General features: G+C 47.9%; 1 protein-coding gene across 6 annotated transcripts in view; it reads right to left on the reverse strand.

The window, feature by feature from the left end:
• Positions 1–20153, reverse strand: part of LARGE1 (LARGE xylosyl- and glucuronyltransferase 1) — an 852160-nt gene that overhangs the window by 222108 nt on the left and 609899 nt on the right. For all 6 annotated transcript variants that reach the window (XR_010111820.1, XM_003821498.6, XM_003821496.5 and 3 more), the window contains one exon: positions 15133–15411. Coding sequence is in view for 5 of the 6 variants with exons in the window: in XM_003821498.6 (XP_003821546.1) it covers positions 15133–15411 (279 nt within the window). In the remaining variant the exon portion in view is untranslated. The remainder of the gene's footprint in view (positions 1–15132; positions 15412–20153) is intronic.

A 20153-nucleotide genomic window follows, 5' to 3' on the forward strand; every position in this document is an offset into this window, starting at 1 on the left:
TGTGTTCTGTTAGTACATCTTACCCTGGATGGGCTTGCTGTCTTAGGGGTCAACAATTTGCAGCCATTAGTTCTCTGGAAAGTGAGTCCTGCAGAGGATGGAGTGCAGAGTCTTCCAGGAACAGTGGGGCAGGACGATGAGCGAGAAAGCTGGGCGAACAGCCAGGAGACCTGAGTTCTAGGCCCACCCTGAGAAGCTGAGTGACTTTGGGTCACTCTATTACTCTTTAGATTGCTAAATGTAGATTATTAAGATGGAAGCTTTGGAGGACAGTCAGGTGTAGTGGTCATCAGACCAGGCGTCTAGCTCTGACTCTACTAGGCTGTCTTCTTGGGCAAATCACTTTCACTATTTTGAGTCCTGGGGTTGATGCACTTGAAAAATATGTTGATGGGGATAAGCACAGTGCTTGTGGAAGGGCTTGCTACAAGGCCTGGCACACATTAAGCACGGGGTACATGATGCCTATGATGGTTCCTTTTCTGTATCAGATGGCCCAGGCTATGGCGCCCAGTTACTGGGTCACATACTAGTCTAGACACTGCTGTGCAAGTGTTTCATAGATGTGTTAAACTGCAATTACTTTTGCACCAACCTAATAGCTAACATGTACAATCAGTTACCTTTAAGGAAAGGAGATTTCCCTTGATAATGTGCGTGGGCCTCATCTGATCAGTTGAAGGCCTTAAGAACAAAAACTGAGCTTTCCCAGAAAAGATGGAATACTGCCTTAGGACAGTAACACAGAAATCCTGCCTCAGTTTCCAGCCTGCTGGCCTGCTCTGTCAATTTCAGACTTGCCAACCCCACAACAGTGTGAGCCAATCCCTTAAGCTCTATCGATCTATCAATACACATATCACTATCTAGCTCTGCATATTGATACATATATTACTATCTGTAGGATATACTATATACATCTCCTATTGGCTCTGTGTCTCTGGAGACCCCTGAGGACTGTGCTGGTAAGACATGCTGCTTACTGAGTCTGTCTACTGTGGGTCTTGTAATATATTGCTTAGGGTTGTTTAGCTGCAAGCAACAGAAATTAATACCAGGTACCTTACCTAAAATAAAAAGTGTCCTGATTCCGACCTGGTCCAGATTCCTCCTCATCATTCAATGATACCAAGCTCTGTTGATGTCCTTCTTGGACTGCCACTCTGTTCTTGTCCCCCACATGGGCCTGAGCTGACACAGTCACTTCCTTATGGTCTGACTCCTCTTTGCAGACCAGCTCTAGTCCCTGCCTATGCACAGGTTCAAAGTTTTGTTACCCTTGTCTTGTCCAAGACACCTGCAAAAACATTCACAAACCTACTACAGTATATTGGATCAAGGAATTATTATTATTATTATTTTAGACAGAGTCTCACTCTGTTGCCCAGGCTGGAGTGCAGTGGTGCGATCTCAGCTCACTGCAAGCTCCGCCTCCTGGGTTCACGCCATTCTCCTGCCTCAGCCTCCAGAGTAGCTGGGACTACAGGTGCCCGCCACCACACCCAGCTAATTTTTTGTATTTTTACTAGAGACAGGTTTTCACCGTGTTAGCCAGGATGGTCTCGATCTCCTGACCTCGTGATCCACCTGCCTCAGCCTCCCAAAGTGCTGGGATTACAGGCATGAGCCACCGCGCCCAGCTGGACCAAGGAGTTCTTAAAACAATCTAAATAACTCAGAACCTTGCTGATACAATGGGAAGCCCTGTGAACATAAGTGACTTGGAGCCAGACAGCAGCAGCTTCCAAACCTGACTGCTCCTCTCTCTCCTGACTTCAGGCACATTCTGCAACCTCTCCCAACCACAGGTTCCCCATCGTAAATGGAGATAATAAAGGCTTATCTCTCATCTCTCAGGGCTCTAGAGCCCAAAGCAGTGCCCGACTTAGAATTAACTCATTAACAAACAAGTCCCCTTCCCCTGTCACAGCTGAGCCTACTGGTGCATCCAAGGCAAGAGAACGGGCGAGAGTGAAGGAGGATTCAGAGAAGTCAACATACTACTTACAACCAGGGAAGACTTCTGCTCGCTCATCTACAGAAACAGAACTTATGAGATCTCGGTCTCTAGCCGGCCCTCTGAGTCCCTCTTTGTGTCAAAAACAATTCAGGTGTTGCTCAGAGTAAATTCACCTCTTCCAGCCTGGCAGAGCTAACCAGTGGGGAAACTGTGAATTTGATAAAGGTTATCCTCCAAAGCCCCCCACAGCCTCCTCTTCTGTATATCTTTTTCCCCCGAGCCCCTCCTCTCAGCTCACTCAGGTATATGGGTAGTTCGTATCCTCTTTTGCTCCAATCTGGCAAAACTGGCGAGCAGGGGAGGGGATGTGAGTGAGCAGTGAGGCTTCCCATGCCAAATGAAGGGGTAGGGGTGGGTGCAGATGGTAGGCTTGCCCGGGTTCTGCGTAAACCAAAGAAACAGCATGGACGGAAGGGCAGAGTATTAGCTGGATGGGTTTCCCTGATGCTACGGTGGCGTGGAATTACCAAGCCTCAACCTGACCCTGGCTGTTGATCTCTCTTTCACATACATGCACACCTCCCTCCCTCCATCTCATTCTCTCTTTTTAACTCCATCCTTTCCTCTAGAGGCAGGTCCCTGTAACGAGGGAAACAGCCCAGGTTCCTGGCATGAAGAGATTACGGGAAAGTGTCTCGGAAGACATAAGGAAACGCCGTGCACTGCCTAGTTCTGACAACTTCACCTCCTCGGAGTCACAGTGATTCACATTCTAGAGGCAGGCTGCTTGGGTCTGCATCCTGGCTAACTACTTAATTAATCTCTTGGTTCTGCAATTTCCGTATCTGTAACATGGAATATCTATAAAATGGGAGTCAGATAGAACAAGAAGAGGAGCCAGCAATGGGAACTCCTGGGAGGGACCAAGAAGATTGAAGAACCACAAAGAGACTGCGATGAGCACCTAAAAGCCAGGAGAAAATAAAACGTGTGCCATGGAGGAGTCACCGGCAGTTGGAGGTGGCTGAGAAGTCAAATGAGATGAGAGCTGGGGGCTGGCAACTGGGTTTGGCAACATGGAGGTCGCTGGTGGCATCTTCCCTGACTGCTAGCATCTAGGGCACCAGTCAAGTAGGTGGGTGTGAGGGCCATGGCCATTTAGAATTTCCCTTCCCAGCTAGGCGCGGTGGCTCACGCCTGTAATCCCAGCACTTTGGGAGGCCGAGGTGGGTGGATCACCTGAGGTCAGGGGTTCGAGACCAGCCTGACCAACATGGTGAAACCCTGTCTCTACTAAAAATACAAAAATTAGCTGGGTGTGGTGGTGCGTGTCTATAATCCCAGCTACTGAGGAGGCTGAGGCAGGAGAATCGTTTGAACCTGGGAGGCGGAGGTTGCAGTGAGCTGAGATTGCACCACTGCACTCCAGCCTGGGCAACAGAGCGAGACTCCATCTCAAAAAAAAAAAAGAAGTTCCCTTCCTCACCTCTGGTTCTGCAAAAATAAGTCAACACAGTGCAAGGCTGGATTGCTAATCAGGAAAAGGATCCACGTCACAACGCTGGCCAATTTAGTTTCATCTTAAGTGTCTAGAAAAATTAACCTATGTTGGTCCACAGGAGAGGATATAAGGAAAACTCTACGACCAACACCTAACTCCTTCACAGTGAGTGAAGACCCGGGAGAAGAGACCCTTGTGGTCCAATCAGACCCATCCTGGAGTCCCACAATGGTCAGGACTTGCCTGAAAATGGGATTCCAGTTACTTGCCAGTTTCCACCAAAGGAAGAACTCCCTAAATCCTGTCTGTCTACCCTTATGCATTCTCCTCTATTCAGCATTCCCTGAAATAACTTCCTCCTCTCTCACTGGCGCGTGCTTAGGTATTGTGCTATGGTGTCCCCCAACATTCATGTGTTGGAAGCTTAATTCCCAATGCAGCAGTGGAGGTGGGGCCTTATGGGAGGTGTTTAGGTCATGAGGGCCCCACCCTCATGAATACATTAATGCTATGATTAAAAAAAAAAAAAGCTTGACAGAGAGAGTTTGGTCCCATTTTTTTTTGCCTTTCCACCTTCTTCCACATGAGAACATGGCGTTCCTCCTCTCTGCAGGATGCAGTGTTCAAAGAACCACCTTGGGGCCGGGTGTGGTGGCTCACACCTATAATCCCAGCACTTTGGGAGGCTGAGGTGGGGGGATAACCTAAGGTCAGGGGTTCGACACCAGCTTGGCCAACATAGTGAAACCCCGTCTCTATTAAAAATACAAAAAATTAGCCAGGCATGGTGGCACGCACCTATAATCTCAGCTACGCAGGAGGCTGATGCAGGAGAATCGCTTGAACCAGGGAGGCGGAGGTTGCAATGAGCCGAGATCGTGCCACTGTACTCCAGTCTGGGTGACAGAGTGAGACTCTGTCTCAAAACAAAAACAAACACAAACAAACAAAACCCACAAAGAACCATCTTGGCAGCAGAGAGCAGCCCTCCCAGACAACGAATCTGCCACCAAGTTTGTTCTGACTTTCCAGCCTCTAGAACCATGGGGAATACATTTCTATTCTTTAAAAATTACCCAGTCTCCAGTATTCTGTTATAGCACCACAAAACGAACTAGGACATATTACAAACCCAATTTGATGCCATCTTCAAGAAAACAAAATTAGAAAAATAATCCATCACTGAGGTTAAGAAAAGGAGAGAGCACAGTCAAGTTTAAACAGGGACAAAGGATTCTGGAAGTATCTCTTTTTTGTGTCTTTCTATACTGGGGGGTTTGGGGGGCAACCTCAAGCAGCTGCAGGGCCAGGCCAGTGATGTGGATAATGGTGCAGGCTGATGGGGAGAGAGCACGATGCTCAATGGCAAAGGATGCCAGGCTTCCATGTCGAGGAGACAAAAGGGAGAGGGGAGAGCAGGGGATGGGATAAACAGGAGAGTCCACGCCTAGCTGCTCCTCAATTCCAGCTGTGTGCCTGACATATGGGACTGGAGCCACAGAGTCTGATATTTCAAGAGGAGCCAACTGAAATTATCTTCAGCACACCTGATGGCTGGGTACCTCTCATGGCATGCCAGTTTGAAGGGAGGCTGAACAGTGAGAAAAAAAGAGCATGATCTTTTTAATCGGATGACGTAGATTCCATCTTAATTCCACTACTTCCCTAACTGTGCAATCATGGGCCATTTTCTTAACACCCCGGGCTTTTGTTTCCTTATCTTGATAATAATAAATGCTTTATGGACTTGGTGATTAAGAGAACTAAGATAATATATTCATCAATTAATGAATATTAATGAAGCCAACACCTACACGTTGGGCACAGAGCTAAATGAACACATATAACTTTGTCCATGCATAGCTCACAGTGTAGGGAGGGAGGAAGACAGAAGCATACTCCTCTCTGTGTGCTGAGTCATGGAAGACTTCTCATCACTGAGATGTGTTCCAATCAAGAAGCAGGAGTTAGCCAGTCAGGAAAGGGTGTTCCAGGTTATTTGCAAAGCTCTGATAACGAGAAAGCATATAGGATTGGAGAAACTGAATTTCTCAGCACCTGCCTGGTATACTGTAGGTGGTTGATAAATTATAATAAATGCTTACATGCATTGAGTTTCAAGCCCCATGCTAAGTGCTTTATATGCATTACTTCTCTTAATTATTGCAACCTATGACTTACATGCTCATATTTTCAGTTTATGATAAAGATATTAAAGTTCTGAGAGGTTAACAAGTAACTACCACACAGCTAGTAGTTATCATCATCATCATATAATGATATTAATGAAGTCTGCACCAGCTTGAAATTAAGCAGGAAAGATCAATAACCACAAGATGTACTGGGACCAAGTCTGTTAATGCAGTAATTGTGTCTGTCTTCCCAACCTTGCAACCGGAACAATGAACTTCTTTGAGTTCATGGGTCAAGGCAGTAGTGGGAGAGTGGTTAGGAATGGAAAAAAGGGAGAAGGCAGGAGGCTACAATCTGTGTACCTATGTTCCTTAAATGCAATCTCATCCACATGGCAGATTCCACCTTGAAGGAGCAAAGTGGGGCGGAGGTCAGAAAACAAAGAGTATTATGAGATTGGGAACATGTGTACTGATCCTACATGTCACTGGCTTATACTAAGCCTCCTATACTGGCTATTTCCTTTCATTACCACCCATGAGTCTCTCAAACTATTATATCTGTCTTTGACTCTGTGGATCTGGCCAAAGTCAGCAATGTCCCCTCACTGTCAAGTCTAACAGATTTATCCATTCTCACCTTGTTTGAATTATCTCTGCATTTAGCACTAATGGCCACTCCATCATTTTCTTATTTTAGCTTATTCCTGGCAAGGTGTGTGGGCATGAACCAGTGAGCTAGTGATGTGTGATGAGAAGCAGCAGGGCCAGTGCAGACACAGGTGTGATCAACCAGTGAGAGGCAAAGAAGGGCACACGTGTGTGTGTACATGCATGTGGGTGCCTATGTGACTTTGGGAGACTACGAGAAGCCCTCTTGTCTCCAGCTGTCCCTCATAGCTGTTTAAACTGACTAGCTTCAATAGTGCTAGATGTAAGCATGGCTTTTGACCAAGGCAATGGGAAATCATGTGAATGACACCTGAGGATTTAGCAATCTACCTCAGGGTGACAATACATGGGCAGAGAGGAAGGAAGGAGCCATCTGTGCTGCTCACTCTGGAGGCCACCTCAGCACAGCCCTGTCCTCCTCTTGTCTCATCCCTAAACATAAAGGCCAGGGAATAGGGTTTGCTCGATTCTACTCCAGTTGTCTAGGAAATGAGCTCTTGGCTGACTGGCTTCCAGGAGCTATGTGGGGACAACAGCAAGGACTTGCAAATGAGGGAGATAGGGCAGCCCACAGAGTGCCACTGTAGAATACACACATAATACATGAGGTCAGACATGGGCATGTCATCTGACAGCCAGATGGGCTCACAGGCATGAGCAAGATCCGGTGATTCCTTAATGGGTGGCATTAACATTTCCAGAGGAAGAACCTGTCAGTCAGAGAGGGGCAGGTGAGAAAGAGAAGCTAAGAAGGAGCTTTTGGGGTAAATTTTACAAATAAAAAGTAGTAATGATTGCCATAGTTTACTGAGCACTTGACCATGTGCGAGGCTCTGTGCTAGAGACTCTGTCTCCACCATCTCAGGTAATGCTCAACATTCCTGTTTAATTACCCCGCTGTCCTGATGTTTACTGTTAGTAATAATAGCTAAACATTGTAGAGCACTTGCCATGTGCTGGCATAGAGTTAAATGCTGGCCGGGGATCAGGGGGGCCTGGCACTAAGGAGGGCAGCTGTGCGGCAGACTGCCTGGATTCAGATCCCACTTGCATGGACACTCACCAGCTCATACTCTTGAACACGTTACATCTTTGTGCCACAGTTTTCTCCTCTGTGAGCTGGGGACTGTATTAGCAGCTGTGCTGTGTGACTTTGTGAGAACTACATGGATTATCTGGTGCAAAGATTAAAATACTTCCCTGGTGTATAGGATACATTTGGCAAATACAAGCCATGATGACGGTCATGGCCATCACGATGAAGATAAAGTGGGCCTATCGGGCAACTGGATCAATAAACAGGCTAAGCATAGAACACCTATGGATAAGCCTAAGATGAGCCAGTTATCCTTTTTCTTTTCTTTTCTTTTTTTTTTTTTTGAGATGGAGTTTCTCTCTTGTTGCCCAGGCTGGAGTGCAATGGCGCGATCTCGTCTCACCACAATCTCTGCCTCCGAGGTTCAAGCGATTTTCCTGCCTCAGCCTCCTGAGTAGCTGGGATTACAGGCATGCACCACCACGTCCAACTAATTTTTGTATTTTTAGTTGAGACGGGGTTTCTCCATGTTGGTCAGGCTGGTCTTGAACTCCCAACCTCAGGTGATCTGCCCACCTCGGCCTCCCAAAGTGCTGGGACTACAGGTATAAGCCACTGCGCCCAGCCCGCCAGTTATCCTTTTAGTGCTGCTGTGCCCTTGGGCATGTTACTTAGCCTGAACGTCCTCATTTGTAAGATGAATTGTGGTGAGCCTTAATGGTAAAATACAGGTGAAAGGGCTCATAACAGTGCTTGGCGCGTAGTAAGTGCTCAGTAAATGTTAAATGTTATAGATACAGCAGAGTTAAGACAATGAATGGGCCCAAGGAAATGTTACCAGGTAATGTCTCTGGGCAGGCAGCCAGTCAGCTTCGCCTGGTGCCACCTCTACCTGGCTTTGTTCACATGTCTGCACTCATTCAACAAGTATTTATAGAACAGCCATGATGTGCCAGGGAAAATGTAAGGGGGTAGGTGGTTAGATGTCAAGCTGGGGAGAAAAGGGTCGAACAGAAATCTGGCATTCCTACACAGTGTCAGAATACAGTCTCTACCGAGTGTGGCCTATTTGTCCTCAAGAAGGGGGCTGGGCGTGGTGGTTCACACCTGTAATCCCAGCACTTTGAGAGGCAGAGGTGGGCAGATCACTTGAGGTCAGGAGTTTGAGACCAGCCTGGCCAACATAGCAAAACTCCGTCTCTACTGAAAAATACAAAAAAGTTAGCCAGGTGTGGTGGCACGTGCCTATAATCCCAGCTACTTGGGAGGCTGAGGCAGGACAATTGCTTGAACCTGGGGGGCAGAGGTTGCAGTGAGCCAAGATAGTGCCACTGCACTCCAGCCTGGGCGGCATAAGACTCCGTCTCAAAAAAAAAAAAAGAAGGGTTTGTCCCCAAGAAGGCAAAAGGCAGTGAGGACAGTAGAGATACTTTACACTTTGGGCATGGATTAAAGATGAGGATTCCTCACGCCTATAATCCCAGCACTTTGGGAGGCCGAGGTGGGCAGATCACCTGAGGTCAGGAGTTCAAGACCAGCCTGGCCAACATGGTGAAACCCTGTCTCTACTAAAAATACAAAAATTAGCCAGGCGTGGTGGCAGGCTCCTGTAATCCTAGCTACTCAGGAGGCTGAGGCAGGAGAATCGCTTGAACCCGGGAGGCAGAGGTTGCAGTGAGCTGAGATCACGCCATTGCACTCCAGCCTGGGGACAAGGGCGAGACTTCGTCTCAAAAAAAAAAAAAAAAAAAAAGATGAGGATTCTGCAGGGTCAGTGAAAGGGGTCAGAAACCTGTACCAGTCTCATGAATGTGGAAAGTCTCAGCAGAGTGAAGCTGTCCAGGACTTGGAAATGCCACGATGTCTCACGTCTTCCTCTCTCCTCATTTAGAGACCTTCAGTGTGCACCCACATTGGGTCATTCGCTTGTTAGTTTGAGCTCCTGTATCTCTCAGCCTCGTATCTGTGTGAATCCCGATGCTAGCAATGGCACATGCAGCTGCAATGACCACCAGGCTGTAAACTTGAGGGCCAGAACTTTGTCTCCCCTGTTCACTGTTCTAGCCCCAGCACCTGAAACAGTGCCTGGCCACGCAGAGACATGGAACAAAGAATGTTTCGGGCATTCCTGGGTGCTTTGCAAATACTATTAGCTCTTATCTTCTCAGTTCCTTAAGAAGTGGGGAAGAGGAAAAAGCAGTATGATTCCCACTTCACAGATAAAACAAGTTAGAGAAGTTAAGTGCCTTTCCCAAGGTCAAATAAATTCTAAATAAAGAGAACTCAGCATCAGTCAGTCATGGTGGCTCACGCCTGTAATCCCAGGGTTGTGGGAGGCTGAGGCAGGAGGACTGCTTGAGCCCAGGAGTTTGAGGCTGCAGTAAGCTATGATTGCACCACTGCACTCCAGCCTGGGTGACAGAGCAAGACCCTGTGTCTAAAGAGAAGTAAAGGAAAGAAAGAAGAAAGAAAAGAAAAAAGAAAACACAAGAAAAAGGAAAGATGGAAAGAAAGAAAAAAGGAAAGAGAGAGAGAGAGAGAGACGCGGGAAGCAGTGGCTCTTGCCTGTAATCCCAGCACTTTGGGAGGCCTGGGTGGGCGGATCACTTGAGCCTAGGAGTTCAAGACCAGCCTGGGCAACATAGCGAAACTCTGTCTTTACAAATGGTAAAAAAAAATTGGCCCAGCATGGTGGCGCATGCCTATAATCCCAGCTACTGGGGAGACTAAAGTGGGAGAATCGCTTGAGCCTGGGGAGGTTGAGGTTGCAGTGAGCCATGATTGCACCATTCCACTCCAGCCTGAGCAACAGAGTGAGAGAGAGAGAGGAAGCAGCATGGAAAGAAACAAAGAAAAGAGAGAAAATGAGAAAAGAGAGAAAAAGAAAGAAAGAGAGAGATAAAGAAAGGAAAGGAAGGAAAGGAGTGGAGGGGAGGGGAAAAGAGGGAAGGGAAAGGGGAGGGAGAGTCCTCTGCACTGAAACGCAGGTCTGAATGAACCCCGGGGACAGCAACATCACCTACAATGTAGCATACAGCCTGGCACATAGTAGATGCTCACTACACAGTTTTTGAAAGAATGAGTAGTATCAATATATAGTTTCTCATTTTCAGAAAGCGAAAAAATTGAGATGGTCACATGAAGCTACCCAGGCTGCACAGAAGGTGGCAGAGTTTGCAATGGCGGGGGTTGGGTTGGGGCAGGGGCCTAGCACAGAAGTCCAATACTGAATAGGCCAAGGGGCAGAAAATGAACTCCTGCTGGGCACCCGCCATAGCCCCACAGGAGGCTATCATTAGCTCCTATATTAATTGAGGAAGTGAAAGAATGAGGAGACGAAGCAAGCAGCCCCAAGTCACACACTTGATTAGTGTTGTGGAACCTGGCTTCAAAGGCAAGTCTGCGCAACTTCTGCCATGCCCCGCTGACTTTCGCCTGACATTTCTGAGATCAAAAGTGAAAGCTGTACATCCAGGAGCTCATTCTTCAGAAAAAGTAGATGAAGGGGCTGGAAGGAGATTTTAGTAAAACTCTGCAGCTATTGTCCATGCATACAGCTTATTCCATTATTTTCCAATTGATCTGTTTGTTTTGGCTGTAGTATTAGCTGGTTGCTAAGCAACTGCTCAAAGAGCTAACATGCTGAACTTTTTTTGGTAACCAAATAGAACCCCAAAAAAGGTGATATAAATCAGTGTTTGGGGGTACAAGCCGAGGGCTGCCGGTCGGCCTGCTCTGGTACCCTGGGGGTTTGGGAGTAACCTGGCCCCTTCGACAGAGTGAGCAGGCTGGCATGGAGGAAGGCTGCTTTCCTCATCCTCTAACGCTAACATTTAACCTCTCTGGGGCCTCAGTTTGGTCACCTGTAATGGTAGTTACCTTAAAGAGCAGTGTGAAGAACAGAGGTAATGACAGAGTGCAGCTGGCAGGGTTTCTGGCACATGGTAAGGGCTCAGTAACTTGTAACTGTCATCATTCTTAAGTAATTAACAAATGTGTTTTTTTGAGATAGGGTGTTGCCCTGCTGTTCAGGATGGAGTGCAGTGGCACAATCATGGCTCACTCTAGCTTCAACTGCCTGGGCTCAGGAGATCATCCTGTCTCAACCTCCCGAGTCGCTGAAACAACAGGCATGTTCCACAATGCTCAGCAATTTTTTTTCTTTTTTTTGGAGATGGAGTCTCACTCTGTTGCCAGGCTGGAGTGCAGTAGTGCGATGTCAGCTCACTGCAACCTCTGCCTTCCGGGGTTCAAGCGATTCCCCTGCCTCAGCCTCCCGAGTAGCTGGGACTACAGGCGTGCACCACCATGCCCAGCTAATTTATGGTATTTCAGTAGAGACGGGGTTTCACCATGTTGGCCAGGATGGTCTCGATCTTCTGACCTCGTGATTCACCCGCCTCGGCCTCCCAAAGTGCTGGGATTACAGGCGTGAGCCACCGCGCCTCGCCAATTTTTGAAATTTTTTGTAGAGATGGGGTCTCACTATATTGCTCAGGCTGGTCTCGAATTCCTGGGTTCAAGCAATTCTCCCACCTCAGCCTCCTAAAATGCTGGGTGACAGGTGTTAGCCACTGCACCTGGCCAATATTAATATCTTGACAGAGCTTGGGTACAGAATTTTATGGGAGATCAGTGCTGAGAAAGTCAGTTTCTAGAAGGGTCTGGGGGCTTCATTGGAGTCCTCAGCTGCCACAGCAAACAGCAACCTTAACCTCAACTCCCACCAGTGATGCTATGGTGTGCACAAGGGGCATCCACTAGTAATGTCTGGGTCAGAAACGAATCCATCTACTCACCAGAAAAAATGTCCCTGAAGCCAAGGGTAAGTTGATATGATTATGTCATATGAAAAGAACAGTGTCTGCTTATTTGGGGCTTCCGAGAGAATGACATTCCTCATTGATTCTCATAAATACTTTGGTGCCTAGGAATTGTCTAGGTCAGAGGTTACACTCTGGTAGTTTGGGGTGGGGGTGTGAGGGTCAAGGCAGCCTGAAGGCATATTTTGTCGGCCTCAACAGCATTTGAAATGATTTTTTTGCTCCAAATCATCATCTAAAAACAATTTTTAAAAATTAGTTGCCAACATTAAAAAAACATTTTATATGAAAATCCAGATTCCCAACTCCTCTTGAAAAATATGAATACCTAGTAACCTTCCCTGCCTCCCTAAAGCAATAATGGCAAGATTGTGTGGAGAGACGACTGGCTCCCTGAGACCAGGGCTCCGGTCTCTCTATTGAATTGTACTCAGCATTCTTGGGAAAAGTCTGGGAAGAAAGTAATAAAGTTTTAAAAGCAATTTGCAATATTTCAAAACCCCTGAGGGGAACCACATACCTTCTTGTGATAAGGTAGCTAAGGCCAACTACCACCTCAAGTGACTCTGCATTAAGCAAATGCTAAGTAGAAGGGCACACTAGCTACCTCACTTCAAGTAGGGTCTGGATTAGCAGTGAACGATGTCTTTAATTAATAAAACATAGAAAGACAAAGAAAAAAACTGTTCATACGTATTGTTTTTTAAAACTTGATGCCCATGAGGTCAAATAATTAAATAGTCCTTGCACAGGGAGTAGAGACCACAGACTCATATGGGGCCAGCTCACTTTCAACTGGCTGGAGCAAAGAAGAGTCCCAGAGGGGTGGAGGGTGGGCAGGGGTCCAATCCTGAAGCCTCTTTTCTTAGTCTAGGGTGGCACTCACTCCCATCATCTATCTGTTCCCTTGGGAGCCTGTCATCCTGGAAGCTGCCCAAGTTTCAGAATCTGCAGGCATCAGAGGCTGCAAGCCCCGTCTGGCCACATGGGGGCACCCTGGCTCCACACACTGGATTCTAAGACCCAGCAGGCACTGGCACAGGCGCTGGGGCTGGAGGGAGTGCTCCGTTTCTGCAGCCTGGTGGGTCAGGGGTTGAGGCTCATGGTGCTGGGTACCACAGCACCTCCCATTCCCGATTCAGGGTCATGCTGCCTAGGGGTCGCTGACCCTACTGTTTTTAACAGAGTCTGGTAGGGACTCCTCCCGCCCCAGGGGAGGGATTAACACTAGGAAACCCGGAGATGTCCCTGGAAGGACACGGACTCAGAAGCTGGAGAGAGAACACAGGCTGCCTGACCTTGCTCCAGACTGCGCAGGGCACGGAGGGTACGCAGGCTAAACCTACGCTTTGGCTTCCCGACAGTTTAAAGACTCCTAGAAGCTCTTTTAAGAGAGAAAGAGACAGAGGCAGTAAGAAAGATACTAAGAGACAGAGAGACAGAGTCAGAGGGAGGGAGGGAGAGCAAGAGAACAAGAGAGAAAGAAATCAGACCTTCCCTGGTTTGGGACAAACAGAAACCCCAGCGCAGCCCAACAATGTGTAGCAGGGTGACCGGCAGACCTGGGGCTGCAGACGCTGGTTCACACCCTGGCGTGAGCTCTCTGGACTTGAACTGTTATTTTGCTTCTCTGGGCCCCACTCTTCCTCCCTGTAGAATGCAAGTAGCTATACCTGCCTCTGGGTTCGATGTGTAGAACCAATGGGATGATATATGCAAATCACCTCTCATGGTACCTGGATCTAGGCAGGCACTCACTAGGTATTGGCATAATTCATGCTGACCAATGGCAGTAAATAAAGGATTTTTAAAAATGTCATTGGACCATGATACCGTGTGACTTTAGTTTTCTCATGTGTGAAATGGGACCTTTGGGCCATATGACTTCCATGGCTCCTATCAGTCCGAATTGTGTACTATTCTGTAATAAACACACTCTTCACACAGCCATCTAAGACTTCCATTAGCCGAGTGCTTTCTCCAGCTGCTGACACCCCGTCCCATGATGTGGGGGGAGCTGGAAAGGGACACTGGAGATTCACAGAAGCAGTTGTGATGGTGCTTATGCACTTGGCTCTGCAGTCAGACTGGCTGTTTCCACCCCAGTTTCCCTTTCCTAGATGAGTAACCCCGGGCCAACGGCTCCTGGTCTCGGTCCCACAGTTCCCCATTTAGAAAAGGAAGGTGATAATACTACCCACGGCAGGGACATTGGGGGAGGAAATGAGATCCTACCTCTCAAGCACTCAGAACAGTGCCTGGCGCGCAGCAAACACTTCCATAAGCACTAGGCATCATCATCACTTAGATTTGTTTAAAAGACTGGGCAATAATCTTTCTTGGGTTATATGAAGGTTGTCTGGTCCAAAACCAGAAGAAGGAGGGTATGTTTTCCTCTATTTATTATTATTATTTTTCGAGAAGGAGTCTTGCTCTGTCACCAGGCTGGAGTGCAGTGGAGCAATCTCGGCTCACTGCAACCTCCGACTCCCTGGTTCAAGTGATTCTCCTGCCTCAGCTTCCCAAGTAGCTGCGATTACGGGCATGTGCCACCAAGCCCAGCTAATTCTTTTGGTATTTTTAGTGGGGGGGGGGGGTTTCACCATGTTGGCCAGGATGGTCTCGAACTCCTGACCTCGTGATCCGCCTGCCTCAGCCTCCCAAAGTGCTAGGATTACAGGCGAGAGCCATCGCGTGCCTGCGTGAGGAGAGTATGTTTTCATAGATGCTACAGAAAAAGCAATAGACTGGCAGACAAAAAGAGATGTTCCCTGGACCAAGCTCTGCCATCAACATTTCCTTCTGCAAACTCAGGTTTCAGTCTGTTCACTGAGAACTCTATTGCTGGGTGGCTGTGGGCAGGTCCCTTCCCCTTTCTGGGTCTCTGCTGCCCCATCTGGAAAAGAAACCTGTTGGACTAGATGATGACCCTAAGGGCCTTCTGGTCCTGGCACTGCAAGGCCCTATGTGCCTTCTGGCCTGATGGCCAGGCCCCTGCAGGTCCTTACCTGAGGTACTCATAGAGCCCATACATGGGCAGGAAGTCAATGTCAGACAGGAACATGTAGGGAGTGCTGATGTGCTTCATGGCCACGTTGCGCAGCAGGTTCACGGGGTAGAACTGGCCCTCCTTGTACACGATGTGGTAGCCCACGTTGTGGCGGCTCATAAGCACCTCAGAGCCCTGTGCGTAGCGGAGGAACTGCTGGGCCTCGGCGTCTGACAGGTAGAGGGCCAGGCTGATGGGCCCCTCCCAGTGCTTGCAGATGGCCTCCAGCATCTGGAGCCTGGAAGAGACAGGGAGGGTGAGCCGCGGGACCTGGGCCATCCATGCATCATCCGCCTGGCCTGTTGTGGGGCTCTGCCTCCAGTGACACTTGATCAACCAGCTGTGGATCAAATCCCTGCTTTCAACGTGACTCACTCAGTTCCTTTACCTGTAAAACAGGCATCAAAACACTTACCTTGCTGGCTCTCATCTTTCCCTGCTTCCAATTGAACATGTGATATCAAGTTGTATCCCACTATAAGCCTTGGACTCCTCGTTTCAAAGCCAGGTGGTGAGTATATTAAATGATCTGAAGATCCCCTTCCAGCCCCAAAGTGCTACACTTCTCTCTCCACAAAGGTATAAAAAAGCTATGCTGATCTCCTAAGGCAGTGACCAGCCAGAGAGGACTTAGACAAACTTAGAGGCTGCTAAGTTACAAGGAATGCTAAAATAAACAGTAAACACAAGAGCTACAACTATAATTACAGATGTGCTGCAGTGTGCCAGGAGCTTCCCAGAATTCTCTCAACAACCTCGAGCACTAGCTGTCATTCTCCCCATTTTCCTGATGGAGGAACGGACGTGCTGTATGTTCAGTCAGCTTGGCCTCTTACACTTAGAGGCCAGACATGTGTAGACAGGTACCCTGATGGGACCCTGGAGTCAGGGAGAAAAAAATAACACTAAAAAAGGGAATAGAAAAATATGTGAATGTTGGAAACAAAAGTCTACCTGGGGTGATGCTGTCTGCATCACTCGTCTTCAGAGCCCCTACTACCCAGGGCGCCAGCCAACTTTGCAAGGCTACCTCAGAGATGCTGAGCCAGGGAGAGGGGGAAAAACAGAGCCCAGGGAAAAATTTTAAAAAAAAAAGTGTGTGTGGAGGTTTGCAACAGAGAGGGTTCTGCAAAGACGTTTGAAGATAAATCTATAAAGATATTTTCTTTCAAAGGCGTTAGAAGCATCCGGTACATAAAATCTATGGCTAAGAAACAGCAAAAGCCTACTTGAATTGTTTTTCCTTACCCAGCAAGAGGTACGTAATCAGCAGTCTCCTGGTCGAATGCCCACTTTATTCGGACGATTACCAGGAAATCGATTCCATGCATTTCCATGCTTCTAAACAAAAGGAAATGGGCACACCTATCTTGTTTCAATGGCCTTTTTGATGACTTCCAGAGTTTTCTCTCAGTAATTCTGTTAAGTGGCACTGCCCAGATTTGCTTCCTCGTTCAATAGGGAGGATTAAGATATTCACCAGTGCAAAATGCTCTCCATTTCTCATCCATTATAATGCTTGCTAGCCAAATTGACCAGAGACATTTCTTTTTCTTTTCTTTTTTTTTTTTTGAGACGGAGTCTTGCTCTGTCGCCCAGGATGGTGCAGTGGCGTGATCTCAGCTCACTGCAAGCTCCGCCTCCCGGGTTCATGCCATTCTCCTGCCTCAGCCTCCCGAGTAGCTGGGACTACAGCCGCCCGCTACCATGCCCGGCTAATTTTCTTCTTTGTATTTTTTAGTACAGACGGGGTTTCACCATCTTAGCCAGCATGGTCTCGATCTCCTGACCTCGTGATCCGCCCACCTCGGCCTCCCAAAGTGCTGGGCTTACAGGCGTGAGCCACCGCGCTTGGCCGACCAGAGCCATTTCTTAAAAAGGCACACATTCTCCATGACGCCTAATTGCACTGAACTTTGTACTAGGCTTCTTCTGTGGGAGCCTGAGGATCTGGAATTTTGAATTATGCCTCCTGCACCTGTTTTACCTTCTGCAAATGTGGGGGACTCTGCGCTTCACGAGAGGGCCATTTGTACAACTCCTCTGAGAATTGGAGAGCAAAAGGCAAGAATAATTTCTAGCATGCAGACATGAGACCTGCTGAAGGAAGTGGGTGGGAGGAGGGAGGTCTGGCTGGGCATGAAGAGAGGACCACTTCTCAGGATTCTCTCACTGGCTTGGTTTTTGCCTCTGTGTCTCAGTTTTCCAAGAAAGGAACCCCTCCCCTGCCCCGTGACCTGCCACAGTCCCTCTCCTAAGCTCAGCCAAGAGTTTAGGGTAAGAACAGAGAGGCCAGGAGCGGTGGCTCATGCCTGTAATCCCAGCACTTCGGGAGGCCAAGGCGGGCAGATCATTGAGGTCAGGAATTCAAGACCAGCCTGACCGACATGGTGAAACCCCATCTCTACTAAAAATACAAAAATATTAGCCAGGCGTGGTAGTGAACGCCTGTAGTCCCAGCTACTTGCGAGGCTGACGCAGAAGAATCGCTTGAACCCGGGGGGTGGAGGTTGCAGTAAGCTGAGATCGCACCACTGCACTCCAGAGTGAGACTCTGTCTCAAAAAAAAAAAAAAAGAATAGAGAAAAAATACTCAAGGTTCTCAGAAGGTGCTGTGCACATGAAAAATAAGTTGAGCTTTACAGATAACACAGCTGGATGATGTTCTGTGGAACCTCCACAAGCGAGACGGAATGGTGACACAACGCACTGCTGTTTCTATGCCCCCCAGCCTCAATCCCTCCAATCTTTAGTTCCTTAGAACCAACTTTTCTGCCAGGACCTGAACAACTGTGACAAACTGAGGTTTCTAATAATGATGGTAATATTTAAAGTGTGATCATGATCTCATCCATCTCCCCCTTTACCTGCTGCTTGTCATGCCTTTGCCACACTGTGGCTATCACATTTAATCCTCATAGTAACTATAATATTGAGATTGTCACCACCCTCTTACAGGCAAGGAAGCTTAAGGGGGTGAAATAACTTCTTTCAAGTCACGCAGTTACAAAGTGAAGGACATAGATTCACATTCGGGTCTACCTCACCCCAAAGCCCGGATCCAGGTCATTATTTACTATGGATTGGGGTTAGGCTGAGAACAACGTTCCCAAGTATCTTTGCTTCATTGCCTGTTTCCCCAAGTCAGAGCGTGTTCTTCTCCCGGTGTCAATGCCTCCCCACTCTTTCCCCTCCTCAGTCCCTCTTGGTATCTGTCTCAAAGTTCCACAATCCCCTCGGCCCTCTCCTCAGGTTCTATTTCTGCCTCTCAAACATGTCTTCACCTAATACATATTTGTTATTTCCAATGCATCGGATATACTATACAGACAAGGGGCCTGGGCACCAGCATTTCAGGAGCTTTTATTCTAGTGGGGAAAAAAGACAATCAACAAACCAGAGTTTGATTAGGGAGGTGATCAGGTCATGAGGGTGGAACTCTCATGAATGAGATTGGTGCCCTTTTTCTTTTCTTTTCTTTTTTTTTTTTTTTTTTGAGACAGAGTCTCACTCTGTTGCCCAGGCTGGAGGCAGTGGTGCGATCTCAGCTCACTGCAACCTCCACCTTCCAGGTTCTCTCCCCTTGTCTGTTCCCTAAGGGTCGTCCCCGTGCAGTTCTTGCTGATGCCAAGCTCTGTGGCCAGACTTTCTTTTGCTGGATGAGTCCATGGAAGAGCTGACCCTAAACCCAGAAAGCCTGTCTCTGTCCCATGTTGGTTCCCACTTCCCCATGGAGCCCACCACTGCTTCATCTAGGGAGGGGTGGGCAAAGGCTCAGAAATGTCTGGCAGATCTAGAAACAGGTGGGGGCTACTCCAGAGAGTCCCGTCCTCACGCAGTCTTTGTAGTCATAAAGGAAAAGGCAGGGAGACGGCCAGGTCAGAAACCCAGAAGACCAGGGCTGGAAGGAATTCTAGAGCCTCAGTGGGACTAAGCAGCCCAGGCAGTGATCACTCAGTGTCTGCTGGGATGGGGAACTCACACCCACCAAGGCGGACCATTCTAATCTGGTGCACTGCCCATGAGGCAGGCTGTGTAGCATATCACACAGCTTGCAACTGTAGGTTTTGGGGTCAGACAGGCCTGGATTTGTCAGTATTCCTGGGCAAGTGACAGCTCTTTGAGCTTCAATTTGCACATATGTATTTTGGGGATAATAAGGCCTTTGGTAGATTACAAAATAGCTATCAATCGTCCCTTTGCCTCTATCCATACCCTCTGGAAATAATCTCCCACATGAATCCTGGCCACATGACTTGCTTTGGTCCATGGGATATTAGCAAACATGACATGAGAAGAGGTGAGACAACTGGCTTGTGCCTGCCGCCATGTGAACTAGCCCTACACCACCTTGCCCTGGCATTCCCATGGTCCCTGCTGATAGCCAGACAAACCCCCGAAAAGCTACCTAGTTTACGGCAGACACAGGAATGAGCCCAGCAGAGTCTAGCCCACACTGCCAATCCAAAGAATCACAAGCTCATTCCAGTTCTTGTACTAAGTTGCTAAGACTCAGGGCAGTTTGTGAAGCAGTAACATTTAGTTGGATTTGAGGGTTAAATGAGATCATGATACAAAGTGTCTGGTGCAAAGCTAGATATACAGCAGGTACTCGGTATATGAGAGCTGTAATTTCCTCCTTAGGTTCTATTTCTGCCTCTCAAACATGTCTTTACCTAATAAATATTTGTTATTCCAATGCATCTGGTATACTATACAGGCAAGGGGCCTAGGCGCCTGCATTTCAGAAGCTTTTATTCTAGTGAGGAAAAAAGACAATCGACAAACCAGAGGTTTGATTGGGGGGTGATTAGGTCCTGAGGGTGGAACTCTCTTGAATGAGATTCATGCCTTTTTTTTTTTTTTTTTGAGACTGAGTCTCACTCTGTTGCCCAGGCTGGAGTGCAGTGGTGCGATCTCAGCTCACTGCAACCTCCACCTCCCAGCTTCAAGCGATTTTCCTGTCTCAGCCTTCGGAGT

The sequence above is a fragment of the Pan paniscus genome, chromosome 23 (genome assembly GCF_029289425.2).
Source record: "Pan paniscus chromosome 23, NHGRI_mPanPan1-v2.0_pri, whole genome shotgun sequence".
In the NCBI taxonomy this organism is placed as follows: Eukaryota; Metazoa; Chordata; class Mammalia; order Primates; family Hominidae; genus Pan; species Pan paniscus.